The 17,913-nt window shown below is 36.3% G+C and overlaps 1 protein-coding gene across 1 annotated transcript in view; it reads left to right on the top strand.

Annotated features, from left to right (window-relative positions):
* ANKRD31 (ankyrin repeat domain 31) overlaps positions 1-17,913 on the top strand; it is a 129,702-nt gene that overhangs the window by 87,774 nt on the left and 24,015 nt on the right. Inside the window, 2 exon segments of the mRNA XM_060146123.1 lie at positions 9,812-9,908; positions 12,496-13,495. Of these exon segments, the coding sequence (XP_060002106.1) occupies positions 9,812-9,908; positions 12,496-13,495 (1,097 nt within the window).

Genomic DNA, 17,913 nt, shown 5'->3' with positions numbered 1-17,913 from the left:
CCCTGTGCTATACAGTAGGTCCTTGTTGGTTATCTGTTTTAAATATAGCAGTGTGTATATGTCAATCCCAAACTCCCAGTGTATCCCTCTCCCCCACCCTCTCCCACTGGTAACCATAAGTTTGTTCTCTAAGTCTGTGAGTCTTTTTCTGTATTGTAAATAAGTTCATTTGTATCATTTTTTCTAGATTCCACATATAAGCGATATCATATGATATTTGTCTTTCTCTGTCTAACTTCACTTAGTATGATAATCTCCAGCTCCATCCACGTTGCTGCAAATGGCGGCATTATTTCATTCTTTTTAATGGCTGAGTAATATTCCATTGTATATATGTACCACATCTTCTTCATCATTCATCTGTCGGACATTTAGGTTGCTGCCATGTCTTGGCTATTGTACACAGCACTGCAGTGAATATTGGGTTGCGTGTATCCCTTTGAACCATGGTTTTCTCCAGATATATGCCCATGAGTGGGATTGCTGGATCATATGGTAGCTCTATTTTTAGTTTTTTAAGGAACCTCAGTACTGTTCTCCTTAGTGGCTGCACCAATTTACATTCCCACCAACAGTGTAGGAGGATTCTCTTTTCTCCACACCCTCTCCAGCATTTATTGTTTGTACACTTTCTGGTGATGGCCATTCTGACTGGTGTGAGGTGATGTCTCATTGTAGATGTGATTTGCATTTCTCTAATAATTAGCAATATTGACCATCTCTTTTCATGTGCCTCTTGGCCATCTGTATATATACTTTGGAGAAATGTTCTTTTTATTTAGTTATTCTGCCCATTTTTTGATTGGGTTATTTTTTGATATAGAGCCTCATGAGCTGTTTGTAAATTTTGAAGATTAATCCCTTTTCAGTCACATCATTTGCAAATATTTTCTCCCATTCTGTGAGTTTTTGTTTTGTTTATGGTTTCCTTTGCTGTGCAGAAGCTTTTGAATTTAATTAGGCCCCATTTGTTTAATCATCAAATCACAAGAGAAGAGAACAAAAGAGTAAGGGAGGAAAAAAGACCTAGAAAACCAAATCTGAAACAATGAATAAAATGGCAATAGGAACATACGTGTCAAAGTTTTTATTTCCATTACTCTAGGAGATGGATCTAAAAAGATACTGCTGCGATTTATATCAAAGAGTGTTCTGCCTGTGTTTTCCTCTAAGAGTTTTATAGTATCGAGTCTTACATTTAGGTCTTTAATCCATTTTGAGTTATTTTATCTTTATGGTGTTAAAGAATGTTCTAATTTCATTTTTTTACATGTAGCTGTCCAGTTTTCCCAGAACCATTTATTGAAGAGACTGTCTTTTCTCCACTGTATAGTCTTGCCTTCTTTGTCTTAGATTAATTGACCATAGGAGTGTGGGTTTATTTCTGGGCTTTCTGTTTTCCATTGATCTATATTTCTGTTTTTGTACCAGTACCATACTGTTTTGATGAGCGTAGCTTTGTAGTATAGTCTGAAGTCAGGGAGCCTGATTCCTCCAGCTCCATTTTTCTTTTTCAAGGTCACTTTGGCTATTCGGGGTCTTTTGTGTCTCCATTGTTCTAGTTCTGTGAAAAATGCCATTGGTAATTTGATAGGGATTTCATTGAATCTGTAGATTGCCTTGGGTTGTATAGTCATTTTGACAATACTGATTCTTCCAATCCAAGAACATGGTATATCTTTCCATCTGTTTGTGTCATCTTTGATTTCTTTTATCAGCGTCTTACAGTTTTCAGAGTACAGGCCTTTTGCCTCCTTAGGTAGGTTTATTCCTAGGTATTTTATTCTTTTTGATGTGATGGTAAATGGGATTGTTTCTTTAATTTCTCTTTCTGATCTTTCATTGTTAGTGTATAGAAATGTTGTGTAGTATCATGTCATCTGCAGACAGTGACAGTTTTACTTCTTCTTTTCCAGTTTGGATTCCTTTTATATCTTTTTCTTCTTTGATTGCTGTAGCTAGGACTTCCAATACCATGTTGAATAAAAGTGATGAGAGTGGACATCCTTGTCTTGTTCCCGATCTTAGAGGAAATGCTTTCAGCTTTTCCCCATTGAGTATGATGCTAGCTGTAGGTTTGTCATATATGGTCTTTATTATGTTGACGAATGTTCCCTCTCTGCCCACTTTCTGGAGAGTTTTTATCATAAATGGGTGTTGAATTTTGTCCAGCTTTTTCTGCATCTGCTGAGATGATCATATGGTTTTTATTCTTCAATTTGTTGATGTGGTGTTGTATCACACTCATTGATTTGTGGTTATTTTAAAATCCTTGCATCCCTGGGACAAATCTCACTTGATCATGGTGTATGATCCTTTTAATGTATTGTTGGATTCAATTGGCTAGTATTTTGTTGAGGATTTTTACATCTATGTTCATCAGTGATATTGGCCAGTAATTTTCTTTCTTTTTGTGCTGTCTTTGTCTGGTTTTGGTATCAGGGTGATAGTGTCCTCACAGAATGAGTTTGGGAGTGTTCATTCCTCTGCAATTTTTTAGAATAGTTTCAGAGGGTGGGTGTTAACTCGTCTCTAAATGTTTGATAGAATTTGCCTGTGAAGCCATCTGGTCCTGGACTTTTGTTTGTTGGGAGCTTTTAAATCACAATTTCAATTTCAGTACTTGTGATTGGTCTGTTTGTATTTTCTGTTTCTTCCTGGTTCAGTCTTGGGAGATTGTACCTTTCTAAGAATTTGTCCATTTCTTCTAGGTTGTCCATTTTATTGGCATATAGTTTATTGTAGTAGTCTTTTGTGATCCTTTGTATCTCTGGGGTGTCCATCGTAACTTCTCCTTTTATATTTCTAATTTTATTGATTTGAGCCCTTTCCCTTTTTTTCTTGATCAGTCCAGCTAAAGGTTTATCAGTTTTGTTTATCTTTTTAAAGAACTTTTTAGTTTCATTGATCTTTTCTATTGTTTTCTTCATCTCTATTTCATTTATTTCTGCTCAGATCTTTATGATTTCTTTCCTTCTACTAACTTTGAGTTTTGTTTTTTCTTCTTTCCCTAATTGCTTTAGGTGTAAGCCTAGGTTGTTTATTTGAGATTTTTCTTGTTTCCTGAGGTAAGATTGTATTGCTATAAACTTCCCTCTTAGAACTGCTTTTGCTGTGTCCCATAGGTTTTGGATCATCGTACTTTTGTTTTCATTTGTTTCTAGGTATTTTTTTATTTTCTCTTTGATTTCTTCAGTGATCCATTGGTTGTTTAGTAGTATATTGTTTAGCTTCCACATGTTTTGTGTTTTTTACAGTTTTTTTCTTGTAGTTGATTTCTAATCTCATAGTGTTGTGGTCAGAAAAGATGCTTGATAGGATTTCCATTTTCTTAAGTTTACCAAGGCTCACTTTGTGGCCCAGCATGTGATCAATCCTGGAGAATGTTCCATGTGCACTTGAGAAGAATGTGTATTCTGCTGCTTTTGGATGGAATGCTCCATAAATATCAACTAAGTCCATCTGATCTAATGTGTCATCTAAGGCCTGTGTTTTCTTACTGATTTTCTGTCTAGATGATCTGTTCATTGATGAAAGTGGAGTGTTAAAGTCCCCCACTATTATTGTGTAATTGTCAGTTGCTCCTTTTATGGCTGTTAGTATTTGCCTTGTATATTGAGGTGTTCCTATGTTGGGTATATATATATTTACAATTGTTATATCTTCTTCTTGGATTGATCCCTTGATCATTATGTAGTGTCCTTTTTTGTCTCTTGTGACAGTCTTTATTTTAAAGTCTATTTTGTCTGATATGAGTATTGCTACTCCAGCTTTCATTTGATTTCCATTTGCATGGAATACCTTTTTCCATCCCCTCACTTTCAGTCTGTATGTCCCTAGACCTGAAGTGGGTCTCTTGTAGACAGCATATATTTGGGTCTTGTTTTTGTATCCATTCAGCCAGTTTATGTCTTTTGGTTGGGCCATTTAATCTGTTTTAATTTAAGATAATTATCAACATGTATGTTCCTATTGCCATTTTATTCATTGTTTCAGATTTGGTTTTCTAGGTCTTTTTTCCTCCCTTACTCTTTTGTTCTCTTCTCTTGTGATTTGATGATTAACTTTAGTGTTGTGTTTGGATTTCTTTTTCTTTTGTGTTTGTGTACCTATTGTAGATTTTTGGTTTGTGGTTACCATGAGGTTCTAATATAGCAGTCTATATACATATACAAGATTATTTTAAATGCTGTTTTTTTTTAATTTCAAATGCATTTCCAGTATCCTGAATTTGTACTCTCCTCACGATTGCTGGTTTTGATATCATATTTGTGTGTGGATGATTTCCTACCTTTACTATATGTTTGCCTTTACTGGTGAGCTTTTCCATTCATCATTTTCTCATTTCTAGTTGTGTCCTTTTCTTTTCCACCTAGAGAAGTTCCTTAAGCATTTGTTGCAAAGCTGGTATGATGGTGCTGAATTCTCTTAGCTTTTGCTTGTCTGTAAAGCTTTTGATTTCTCCGTCAAATCTGAATGAGAGCCTTGCTGGATAGAGTATTCTTGGTTGTAGGTTCTTTCCTTTTATCACTTTAAGTATTTTGTGCCACTCCCTTCTGGCCTGCAGGTTTTCTGCTGAGAAAGCAGCTGATAACCTCATGGGAATTCCCTTGTACGTTATTTGTTGTTTTTCCCTTGTAGCTTTTAATATTTTGTCTTTGTTTTTAATTTTTGTCAATTTGATTACTATGTGTCTCACCATGTTTCTCTTCGGGTTTATCCTGCCTGGGATTATCTGTGCTTCCTGGACTTGGGTGACTATTTCCTTTCCCATGTTAGGGAAGTTTTCAGCTATTATCTCTTTAAATATTTTCTCAGGTCCTTCCTCTCTCTCTTCTCCTTCTGAGACCCCTGTAATGTGAACGTTGGTGCATTTAGTGTTGTTCCAGAGGTCTCTTAGGCTGTCTTCATTTCTTTTCATTCTTTTTTCTTTATTCTGTTTTGCAGCAGTGATTTCCACCATCTGGCTTCCAGCTCACTTATCCGTTCTTCTGCCTCAGTTATTCTGCTATTGATTCCTTCTAGTGTATTTTTTATTTCAGTTATTGTACTTTTCACCTCTTTTTGTTTGTTCTTTAATTCTTCTAGGTCTTTGTTAAACATTTCTTGTATCTTCTCGATCCTTGCCTACATTATTTTTTCAAAGTCTGGGATCATCTTTACTATCATTACTCTGAATTCTTTTTCAGATGGATTGCCCATTTCCACTTCACTTAGTTGTTCTTCTGGTGTTTTATCTTGTTCCTTCATCTGGGACATATTCCTTTGCTGTCTCATTTTGTCTTAACTTTCTGAGATTGCTGTTTCCATTCTGCTGGCTGAAGGGTTATAGTTCTTTTTGCTTCTTCTGTTCTGCACCCCCCCCCCCAGTGGATGAGGCTGTATAAGAGGCTTGTGCAGGCTTCCTGGTGGGAGGGACTGCTTCCTGCCCACTGGTGGGTGGAGCTGGGTGTTGCCCCTCTGGTGGGTGGGCCATGTCAAGGGGTGTGTTTAGCCAGCAGCTGTGTGCTCAGGAAACTTTAAGTAGCCTGTCTGCTGATGGGTGGAGCTGTCTTCCTGTCCTGTTGGTTGTTTGGCCCAAGATGTCCCAGCACTGGAGCCCATAGACTGTTGGGTGGGGCCAGGTCTTGGTGAGAAAATGGTGCCCTCCAGGAGGGCTCAAGCCAATGAGTACTACCCAGAACTACTGCCACCAGTGTCTTTGTCCCTGCAGTGAGGCACAGCCACCCCCCACCTCTGCAGGAGACCCTCCAATACTAGCAGGTAGGTCTGGCCCAGGCTAAAGTGAAGTCATTGCTTTTTTCCCTGGGTCCTGGTGCACATGAGACCTTGTGTGCACCCTCCAAGAGTGGAGTTTCTGTTTCCCGTGGTGCTGTGGAATTCCTGCAATCAAACCCTGCTGGCCTTCAAAGCCAGATTCTCTGGGGCCTCCTCCTCCCATTGCCAAACCCCCAGGCTGGGGAGCCTGATATGGGGCTCAGAACTTTCACTCCTTTGGGAGAACTTCTGTGGTATAATTATTTTACAGTTTGTGGGTTGCCCACCTGGCGGGTATGGGATTTGATTTTATCACGATTGTGCCCTTCCTACTGTCTCATTGTGGTTTCTTTGTCTTTGGATGTAGGATATCTTTTTTGGTAGGTGTGCTAGATGTACTGTTTTTACATTCTTTTTTGTCATAGTCATCATTCTTAGTGGTTACATAGTAAATGTTCAATAAATGTTCCATGGTTTACTTAATTTTCCCCTTTTTGTTGAGCATTTAGATTTTTATAATTTTTTGCTATTACACTACAACACATAGTTTTTTCTGGATTTAGGATTATCTTCTTAGGAAAAATTAACATAATTGAAATTATTGGGTCAAAAATATATAAACATTATAAAATCTATTGGTTCATATTGATAAATTGATTTCCTAAAGTATTACATAATAATTTGTACTTCTGCCAACACACATTCATGTTTGTTTGCCTTCATGCCGCTAATAGCCTCAGTATTTTCATTTTAAATAATTTTACAGAAAAAAAATTTTTACTAATTTAATAAAAAATATGCATTGTATTTTCATCTGCCTTATTGATTTTATTAGTGGTACTTTTTCACTAGTTTTATTTTCTGTTTCATGAACTGACTGTTCCTGTTTGTTAATAAATTGGAGCCATTTTATATAATCAAGTTATTGACCCCTTTTCTGCCATAACTGCTGCAAATACTTCTTTCACCCCTTAACTGTCTTTTTATTCATAACACGTTAGTGTGTGCTTAAATACAGAAATTCTCAAATTCTGTATAGTAGAATGTATCAGCCTCTTTGCTGTTTCTTTTAATGCTTCTAAGATTAGAAACTTTCCTCCCCTCCCCACCCCTAGGCTTTGTAACTTAATTTTATTCTGTTATAACCATGATTCTGTTATCACCATGACTATTCTAATCATGATCCCTATTTTTGGTCTCATTGCCCCTTTAGGGGAGGAGAGGTAAGGCAGTAGGACTCTAGAGTTCTTGGCTGGTGATCAAGTCCTGACTGTGTTTGGCGCCATCACTCTTTTGCAGTTGTTTAAAACTAAGTTTCTTCAAAACAAAATTTCTGAGGCTGTTCTGAAACTTCTACATAGCTCCCATAATGTGACAGTGCACATTTTTCTTTCCCGGGGCCCTCTCAGTCTCCTCTCAGCTTCTTTTTTTTCCTGGGTCCACCTTACACAGATTGTCACCCTCAGGTACAAACCCTCATAAGCAGGACCACAGGGCAGTCTCCACACTGTCTTCAAGATCCTGGCTCCTTGGACCCACTGTTAGAAGGAAGGACAATCAATTCCTAGCACAGCAGCAACTTTCTCCTTGCCCTGCTGTAGAAGCTCCCTGCTCTTCAGGGTCTCAACCTCTAGATGTTCAAGGTCAAAGAGGAAGTCAGATATGAGTCCATTGTCACCTCAATAGAAAGTCGTTACACTCTTAATAGTCCTTTGAGAAACTCCCCCTTTAGGCTTGAAGTAAAGGGGAGAAACGCCCTCGCCTTTCACTTTTGCTGCTCAGCATAGAGAATCCCACCCAGTTAAGCTACAGCTCTCTAAAGAAACAGCTTTACAAAGTCACCACCTCCATATTCTGACATCTTTTGTATCTTTGATCTGGTTGAGGGATCCAAGGGTAATGAATTTTTTTTGTACATTTCTTTGTAAATTTTTCTTGTTGATGTTTTATATACATTGATATCAAATATTTTTAGTGCCTCAACTGAATTGAGACAGAAAAAAATGTTCATTTTAAACATTTTATATGTTTTTTTTCTAAGCATCTTAACTCTATAATTCAACTGAAATTTCTCTGCCACATACGGTATAAGGATAGAACAGGGCTTTCCCCCATATTACTACCCCATTTGCCTAGTCTTATTTGTTGAATAATTCCTCTCATCTTCATTGTTTACAGTGCCTTATTATCACATATTAAAATCTTACACATATTAGGGCAATTTCTAGGTTTTCTCTAAGATACCATTGATTAATTTTGTCTCTTTGATAAATAAGTATATAGTATCAAGTTACATGTAAAACATCTTTATATCCATTCTTGTAGAAATATATAGAATCTTTTAGGTTACTATGATAATGTTATTTTTACCAGTGGTTTAAAATTCAGTTAGAAAACCCAAATGTAACAGGAGACATAGATAATGTAAATGTTTTTTATTAAAGTGTCAAATCTGCTAAAAAATTTATATCTAAATTCTTAATTATCATACAAGTTTCTCCCCTTTGTTAGCATATGCATCACATCATGAAACTAATCTTTTGCCATAATAATAGGGAGATAGAAACTAGTCTGGGAACAGACTCTATACTTATTTGTCTGATTTGCAGAGAGAGGTTCTGGAGTAAATTCCAACTGTGAACTTCATGTCATTTTTCACCACTGGTTTTGTCTAGTTAAATTATCTAGAAAAATATGCATTGGTCTAAAAGAATTAGGAAAAAGCTTAAGAAACAAAGCCAAAAATGAAATGAATAGCAGGTAGGCTTAAAAGAAATAAAATGAATTCATCTAAGCGAAATTTCCTATTTGGGAATCTGTAACTGACTTTACATGTAAATCCTGTGAATCTGTGATGCGGGAGGTCATGATGCCTTGGGAAGCAATGGAAGAAAGTAGGAAAAATTTAATTATTATAAAAGTAATTTTATATAGATCAATAAGTGACTGTAGATATCATATAGCCCTATCTAAGTGTTAAGTGTAACGAACAAAAACTGACAGTGTGGGACTTCCCTGGTGGTGCAGTGGTTAAGAATCCTCCTGCCAATGCAGGGGACATGGGTTCGAGCCGTGGTCCATGAAGATCCCACATGCCACAGAGCAACTAAGCCCATGCTCCACAACTGCTGAGCCTGTGCTCTAGAGCCCACGAGCCACAACTACTGAGCCTGCGTGCCACAACTGCTGAAGCCTGCATGCCTAGAGCCCATGCTCTGCAACAAGAGAAGCCACCACAATGAGAAGCCTGCATACTGCAAGGAAGAGTAACCCCCACTCACCACAACTAGAGAAAGCCCATGTGCAGCAATGAAGACCCAACGCAGCCAAAAGTAAATAAAATAAAAGATAAATTAATTTAAAAAAAGAACTGACAGTGACTCTTATTTTTAAGTACGTATAAGTTATATATAGTACAAATATAGTATAGAACAATATATTATATAAATATATTTTAAAGTTTACACACACAACACACACACACACACACACACACACACACACACACACACACACACACACACACACACACACACACACACACACACACACACACACACACACCCCTACCAAAGTATTAACAGCAATCTCTTTCATGGAGTGAAATATTGAGGAGAAGGAGTGGTTGAGTGGGATACTCTTTGACTTCTCTTCTCCGTAAACATTCATATTATTTGCAGATTTTCTTTACATTGACAATGTATTCCTTTTGTATTTTAAAAAGTACATAATTTTAACAGACAAAATATTTATCTTCCTATTTATTTTCCTTTACTACCCTCATTTCACAGGTAAGGAAGCTGACCAGAGAGGACAGTGACTTGTCCAGGTTCACAAAGCTTAGTCAATGGGGTAGCAGGATTAGAATTCAGTCTGGCCTGCTTCTTCTTGATACCATGTTCTTACTTATACACTTCAGGGTACTTCCATAGAGTGACATAATTCCTAGGGAAATAATGGCTTTTTAATTAACAGTAAGGCTAAGTCCTATGTGACCAAATTTAACATTTATCTCTCAATTAACTGACTTTTTATTTTATTACCATGTTTCTAGAACAATACACTGATAAGATGTTAGAGATAAAGGAGGTTATGGACAACGTGCTTACCAAACAGAAGGCAGAAAGGGATGATTTAGCTAAAAAATACAGGTGAGTGAAAAAAAAAAATAGGAATGCTTTAGAGTTTTCAGAATTTATCTATTTTTATCTACAGTAGGCCTACAATTTCTTAAGATTACAAATGTTGCTTGGGACCAGGAAAGGACTTTATGAGGTCATCTAATCTATTACCTCCATGAGGAATTATACTTCCTAGAAAGGTGTTTTTCTACTTTATTATTTGAAATGTTCAGAAAAGGACATTTTCCTATCTTAAAAAGTTGTCTACAGCCATGAATTTTATGAAAGCCTTTCTGGTCATGAATTCCATAAGTAAATTTCTTTCCTTAGTAAACTCACATTTTTTACATTAAAATTTTTTCTTTTATGCTATCACAAATGTTGTTCTTCTAAGCAGTTTAATCATGTATATTTTGTGGTTTTGTGTACTTCTAAACTCTCAGGGTCCTTAAAGAGTTTTATCCTGATTATATTGATTAATTTACCTCTTATCATCCTTTTTTTTGAGAAATTTGTTATATGATTTGTTCTTGTTTTGAGCATTATTTTTTTTAGTTTTCTATTCTTTTTTTCTTTTCTCTTGTGATGAGAACTTTTAAGGTCTACTCTCTTAGCAACTTTCAAATATGTAATACAGTATTATCAACTATAGTCACCATGCTATATATTACACTCCCATGCCTTATTTATTTCATAACTGGAAATTTATACCTTTTGATTACCTTCACCTATTGCACCCACCTGCCACCTCCACTTCCACCAACCACCAATCTGTTCTCTGTATCTATGCCTTTTTTGTTTTTGTTTTAGCTTCCAAATATCAGTGAGATCATACAGTATTTGTCTTTCTCTGTCTGACTATTTTCACTTAGCATAGCGCTCTCAAGATCCATCGATGTCTCAAATGGCAGGATTTATTTCTTTTTTGTGGCTGAATAATATGCCTTTATATATGTGTGTCTTCATACTAATGTTGCTATTTGCCTTAAAATCTTGTAATTTAAAGAGCATTTGTATTTTCTGTCTGAACTCTTTGTTTCACGTAGTTTTAAATGTGATATTAATTTCTTCTTTCTTCTCTATCTATCCAGCTTCTTGCATTTTATACTACCAGTTATGTGCTAATCTGATTTCTTCTTGATGCTTCTTCCACTTACATCTACTACTTGCTTTGACATCCAGTTAGTTTGGAGTTCAGTACCGACAACTCTAAACTGTGTTAGGAGAGACAAGTATCTATACTATTGCTTTCTCTTAAAATGGCTGCTCTAAAAAGATGGTCCCTGAGGATCCCTGAGACCATTTCAAGGGGTCTAAGAAGTCGAAACCATTTTTTTTTTTTTTTTTTTTTTTTTTTGCGTTACGCGGGCCTCTCACTGTTGTGGCCTCTCCCGTTGCGGAGCACAGGCTCCGGACGCACAGGCTCAGCGGCCATGGCTCACGGGCCCAGCCGCTCCGCGGCATGTGGGATCTTCCCGGACTGGGGCACGAACCCGTGTCCCCTGCATCGGCAGGCGGACTCTCAACCACTGCGCCACCAGGGAAGCCCCCGAAACCATTTTTATAATAACATTAAGATGTTATTTGCCCTCTTTTGCTCTCATTTTCTCGTAAGTGTACAATGGAATTTTCTAGAGGCCACATGGCGTGTGATGATATCATCACTCTAATAGCTAATGGAATGTGCACTTGTGTAGTCCTGTGTTTTAAAATTTTCTCTTATTTTCTAAAACAGTAAATATTGATAGATATAACTCAAATAAACAAAAGCTCTTTGCATTCCTCAATAATTTTTAAGAGTATAAAAAAGTGCTGAAACCAAAAAGTTTGAGAGCTACTGGAAACAAAGTGTCCAATATCCTGAAGATCAGTGTGGAATAGGTGAGTATAACCAAAAGACAGGTGTGGATGAGCCAGTTTCCTCCCACTCAGTCTTCAAGCCCCTGAGAGACTTGGTTTAAGGAGGGCACACAGGATAATGCTTATCTGGGTAGTCACTTCAAAGTACCTCACTACAGATTCAAAGTACAATTATTGGGTTGGCCAAAAAGTTCATTCGGGTTTTTCCGTAACATCTTGTGGAGAAACCCAAATGAGCTTTTTGGCCAACCCAATACAATAAGTACTTGATGAATTGACATTTCTCAGGTCTATAATTATTCACAAAACAATCTCAGTCCTCCATAACTAAGGGAATTTGGGTGGAACTTACTCCCAAATTTTACTTCTTGATACACCATTTCACTGTAAACACGTAAGCGAATTCCAAACTTAAAGAATGGTGTTGCTCCTTGGCCATCAATTTATACCTTCCAACTAAAGGACTACTAGGTATCTAGATAAACAACCCAAGTTTTGTTTCTCTTTTAGGGCTGACTCACAACTGATAAGTAATGATGCGAATATAAATGTGGATAACCACGCTGTCACCTAAAAAAGGCAAACTTATTTACCTCAAGTAAAGCAACAGTTTCCTCTCAAAGAATATACATTGCAAAGATAGTCTCTTGTGTACTTTGAGCTGATTAATTTGACACAAAGTATAAAATCTAAATGATCGCTAAAAAAAGTTTTCTACTGTTTTTATATTTTTTCCTCTTTCTGTTTCTTCCTACAGGGTGTCCATAGAGTCATTTAAGCATGGAGTCCTGAGAGACCAACTAGCTAACTTGGCCACAAGGCAGAAGAGCCTTTTACTTGTAGCAAAAAAACAGAAAAAAATAAGCCAGAAAATTCAGAACTATAAGAATGTTACATCTTTGTCTGGTCTTAGTTTCAAGAAGCTGCCATTGAGCTCAGAAATCTCTAATGAAAAGGACAGCCAAGAGTTTACTAGTCTGGAAAATTCAGTACAGCCCCAGTCATGTTCAGTTTCTCCTGTCAGCCTTGTTTGTGGAAGCATGCAGGAAACACAGTTGTCTTTGGAAATCTGGCATGACAACCAAAATACCAACACTTGTCTAAATTCAAAGACAGTGAGAAGGGAAGAATTTTCTGGAAATGAACTGAATTCTAAACAAAGTGTCAGTGACTGTACCTTAGATAGATTATCAAAATCCAGACTTTCAGATGGCACTAAGAAGATTAAATTACAATCGCAACCTATTTCTTTTATTGCTCAAGCAGAATATTCACAAAAAGAAAATGATCTTACAGATACTACAGCCAAAGGGCATGAGTCCTTTAGTCCTTCAGCAGTAAATGGCACATTAAAGATTTCAGAAACCGCAAGTGTATTTGCCCACAATGATGCCAATCCATCAACTATTATTTGTGATCAGGCTCTTTCCAATTGTGATCCAAAGAAAGGAAACAGGAAAACAGCTTCGCAGCAACCACATATGGGGACGTCAGAATCCCTGGTACATCAAGGGATTGATGTCTTTGGCAGTAATACGGGGCATCAGGTGAAAGCTTATCTTAGAAAATCAGCTCTTGCTGTTCCACATGTAAATGATAGTCAGAGCTCCTCCTCCTCTGGGTCTGGCCGTCAACATACTGTAAAAAATCCTTCAAAATACAGCACAACTCCTAAAAAGAAATGTATGCAGATAAAGGATCTGATATTGCTAGGAAGAATTAATCCGGGAAATAATATTCTGGAATTCAAAACACAGGTATCCTTTTTTTTTCTCTAAAATTACGTAAATTTTATAAGTAAGTGAGTAAATGTTGCTGTCACATAGTGTCAGTGTTTAGCTCTAATTATGGGAATAGGGTTTGGCTGGGCTTCTTGAATGGAGAGACCATTATATCTTAGCAAGTGAAATCATGCTTCTAAAATTGCCCTGTACATTTTAGTTACAAGCACCTTTAGGCTCTCAGACCAAAATTAGTTTTACTGCAGCAGGAAGGATTTAAGAACAAAATAAAAATAATAAATTGGAACTGTGTTTGGTTCCAAAGTTTTGGGAACTACCAGTGTGTACTGCTAAAGCTTCCCCTAATAAGGGTTAAGTATAAACACATCTTCCATAGTAGCTCAATTTAGAAACAGAAAGTGACTTGGAGTTTGGGTAAATATAACTCAATTAAAACAATATCACATATGCATAATAACAGAAGAGGAAAAAAAAGGTTCTGCTAGAAATGCCTACAAATGAGGCTTCCTTTCCCTTTTCCCCCTATTCATTTTTTGAAAGAGGATATAAGAGTGGCAAAGTTTGCAGGGTCCTGGAATGCTGCTTTGCTTGTGGACCAGTCCAACAGAAAACCAATCCAAGCTAATTGGAATTTAATCTAAATGACCCCTTTTTTCAACCCTTTCTACTTCTGGATTATAAGACTTTTCCTAGTTAATAAGCTTTATTTATAAGTTAGGAGCAAAAAAAACTTAATTTTAATGCTCCAAACTATAGTTTAAACACTAAATTAGCAGCTTGATCTCAGATCCCTTGATGTTCCTGTTTGCTTGCCTGTCAACCAATTTATTGCTAAGTAATACCTACTTCACATTAGCCAAAGCAACTCAAATTTCAGTTATTGGTTACATTAGCTAAAATTTTGACAGCTGTGGTTACTCCTCTGGATCAGCAATGATAAAATTCTAATATAATTCTTTGTATTTCAGCTATTTTTAACAGCTTTATTGAAATACAATTGACATACAATATGCTACATGTATTTAAAGTATATAATTCGACAAGTTTTGATGTATATACATACGCAAAGTATAAAATCTAAATGATTGCTAAAAAAAAAGTTTTCTACTGTTTTTGTATTTTTTCCTCTTTCTTCCTACAGGGTGTCCATAGAGTCATTTAAGCATATTGGTCTGTAGTTTTCTTGTGTTGTCTTTGGTTTTGGGCTCAGAGTAATACTGGTCTCACAGAATGAATTCCGAAGTGTTTCCTTCTCTTCTGTTTTTTGGAAGAGTTTGTGAATTGGTATTAAGTCTTTTAAAAATGTTTTCTAGTAATCAGCAGTAAAACCATCTGTACCTGGGCTTTTTTGTTGTTGTTGATAGTTTTTTGATTATTAATTCAGTGTCTACTTTTTATAGTTTTTTTTTCAGATTGTCTATTTCTTCTTGAGTCAGTTTTGGTAGTTTGTATCTTTCTAGGAATTTGCTCATTTCATCTAATTTATTGGCATACAGCTGTTCATAGTGTCTCTTATAGTCCTTTTTATTTCTATAAGGTCAGTAGTAATATCCACATTTTCATTTTTGCTCTTAGTAATTTGAGTCTTCCCTCTTGCTTTTCTTGGTTAATCTAGCTAAAGGTTTGTCAGTTTTATTAATCTTTCCAAAGAACCAATTTTGATTTTTTTGATTTTCTCTATTTTTCTATTGCATGTTTTACTTTTTCCACTTTAATATTTACTATTTCCTTCCTTCTGCTTGCTTTAGTTTGCTGTTTTCTTTCCAGTGTCTTTCTTGTAAGTTTAGGTTATTGATGTGAGATCTTTCTTCTTTTTCAATATAGGCATTTACACCTATAAATTTCCCTCTAACCCACTGCTTTTACTGCATCCCATAAGTTTCAGTATGTTTTGCCTTCATTTTCATTCATCTCAAAGTATTTTCTCATTTACCTTTTGATTACTTCTTTAACCCGTTGTTTATTTAGGAGTATGTTGTTTGAGTTCCACATAATTGTGAGTTTCTCATTTTTTTGTTATTAATTTCTAATTTCATTCCATTGCTCTTAGAGAACATACTTTGTATTATTTTGGTCCTTTTAAATTTTCTGCGACTTATTTTGTGGCTTAGATAGTGTGTAGCCTATGCTAGAGAATGTCCCATGTGTACTTGAGAAGAATGTATATATCCTCCTATCATTAGGAGAAGTTTTCTATAGATGCCTGTTCAGTCTAGTTAGTTTATAGTGTTGCTCAACTTTCCTCTTTCCCTTTTGTGATATTATTATTATATATATTATTGATATATCTGTAAATGTTATAAACCCAATAATTCATTGTTATACTTATTACTTTATAAAATTTTGTGACTTTTAAAGGAGCTGAGAAGAAAGGAGAGCAAGTTTATATTTATAACTTTTGATATATTAACCTTCTTATTTATCCTTACTGGTTCTCTTCATTTGTTCCTGTGGATTTGAGTTACCATATGGAGTCATTTTCATGGCCCAGTAAAACTTCTTCCACCCACCGCCTTTGTGCTTTTGCAAATATATATGTATTATATCCCTATTGTTTTGTACAATTGTTTTAAAAAACAGTTAAGCAAAGAAAGAAGAAATGTGCATTTATACTGTCTTTTATAATACGTGATTACTTTTACTGATGCTCTTTGTTTTTCCATGTGGATTCATATTACCATTTGGGGGTCACTTGATTTCAACCTGAAGAACTTCCTTTAGTATTTTTTGTAAGGCAGGTCTGCTAGCAACAAATTTTCTCAAGAGAGGTCTTTACATCACCTTTATTTTTGAAAGATTTGCTGCAAATAGGATTCTTGGTTACAGGTTTTTCTTTGTGTACTTTGAGTGTGTTATTCCATTGCTTCTGGCTTTCATTGTTTCTGATAAGAAGTCAGTTGTTAATCTTTTGGGGTTTACCTTGTAAGTGATGAGTCATTTTTCACTTGCTTCTTTCAATAATTTCTTATGGTCTTTGACTTTCAGTATTTTTTCTATGTATCTATTTATGTCTCTCTTTGTGTTTATCCTTGTTGGACGTCACTGAGCTTCCTGAATATGTAGATTAATGTTTTTTAATAAATTTGGGAAATTTTTAGCCATTATTTCTTCAAATATTTTTTCTGCTCCTTTTCCTGTCCTTTTGGTACTCCCATTATGCATATGTTGGTGTGCTTAATGGTGTCCCACATTTCTCTGAAGCTTTTTCATTTTTCTTCACTCTTTTTTCTTTTTCTTCTTCAGCTTACATAATCTCTATTGATCTCTCTTCAAATTCACTAATTCTTTCTTCTGACATTGAAAATCTGTTGAGCCTCTCTATTAAATTTTTCATTTTAGTTATTGTACTTTTCAACTCAACTTCTTTTTGTTTCTTAATAAATTGTTTCTTTATTGATACTTTCTGTTTGATGTGATATTGTTATCATACCTTGCTTTCCGTCCTTAATTATGGTTTCCTTTAGTTCTTTGAACATGTATATAAACGGCTGGGTTTTTTTTGTTGTTTGTTTTTTTGCGGTACGTGGGCCTCTCACTGTTGTGGCCTCTCCCGTTATGGAGCACAGGCTCCGGACGCACAGGCTCAGCGGCCGTGGCTCACAGGCCCAGCCGCTCCAAGGCATGTGGCATCTTCCCGGACCGGGGCATGAACCCGTGTCCCCTGCATCGGCAGGCGGACTCTCAACCACTGCGCCACCAGGGAAGCTCTAAACGGCTGTTTTGAAGTCTTTGTTAAATCTAACACCTGGTCATTCTCACAGGCAGTTTATGTTGCTTTTTCGTTAGTTTATTTTGCTGTATGTGTCATACTTCCTGTTTCTTCACATGTCTCATAATTTTTTGTTGGAACTGGGCATTTTAGATATTTTAGAGTAGGCAATGTATTGTAGCAAGTCTGTGTATTGATCCCCATCTTCTCTTACGTTTGTTATTGTTCCCAGGCAAAATATTTGTGCCATGGCTCTGGAGCTTAGGGCAGGAACATGGCAACTTCTCTCTGAATTATACCCCTGCTTTAGGATCTGAGCATTTAGTGGAAAGGGGCACACTAGCCTCTTGCCTTTTCAACTTGCCTCTCCTGACGTGAAACCACCACCTTACAAGCCAGGGCAAGTGTGAGCAGGACCCCAATAGTCTCAGTAGCACCTTGCCAAAGGTAGAGACTCTGTCTCACCAGTACAGGTTAAACAGAAGAATTTGGAAATTTTTTTTCCAAATTTGGAAAAATTTCAGCTATTATTTCTTCAAATATTTTTTCTTCCCTCCCCTCGTTTTTGAATTCCCATTACATATATATTAGGCTGCTTAAAATCATTCCACAATTCACTGTGATGATCTTATTTTTAAATTCTCTTTTCTCTGTGGGTTTTTTATGCCATTCCTATTCCTGTGTCTTTGAATTCACTAATCTTTTTGTTTGCAGTGTCTAATCT

Source organism: Lagenorhynchus albirostris, chromosome 3 (genome assembly GCF_949774975.1).
Source record: "Lagenorhynchus albirostris chromosome 3, mLagAlb1.1, whole genome shotgun sequence".
Classification (NCBI taxonomy): Eukaryota; Metazoa; Chordata; class Mammalia; order Artiodactyla; family Delphinidae; genus Lagenorhynchus; species Lagenorhynchus albirostris.
Note: the sequence above shows the minus strand (reverse complement) of the source record. Positions and strands in the feature narration are given on the sequence as shown.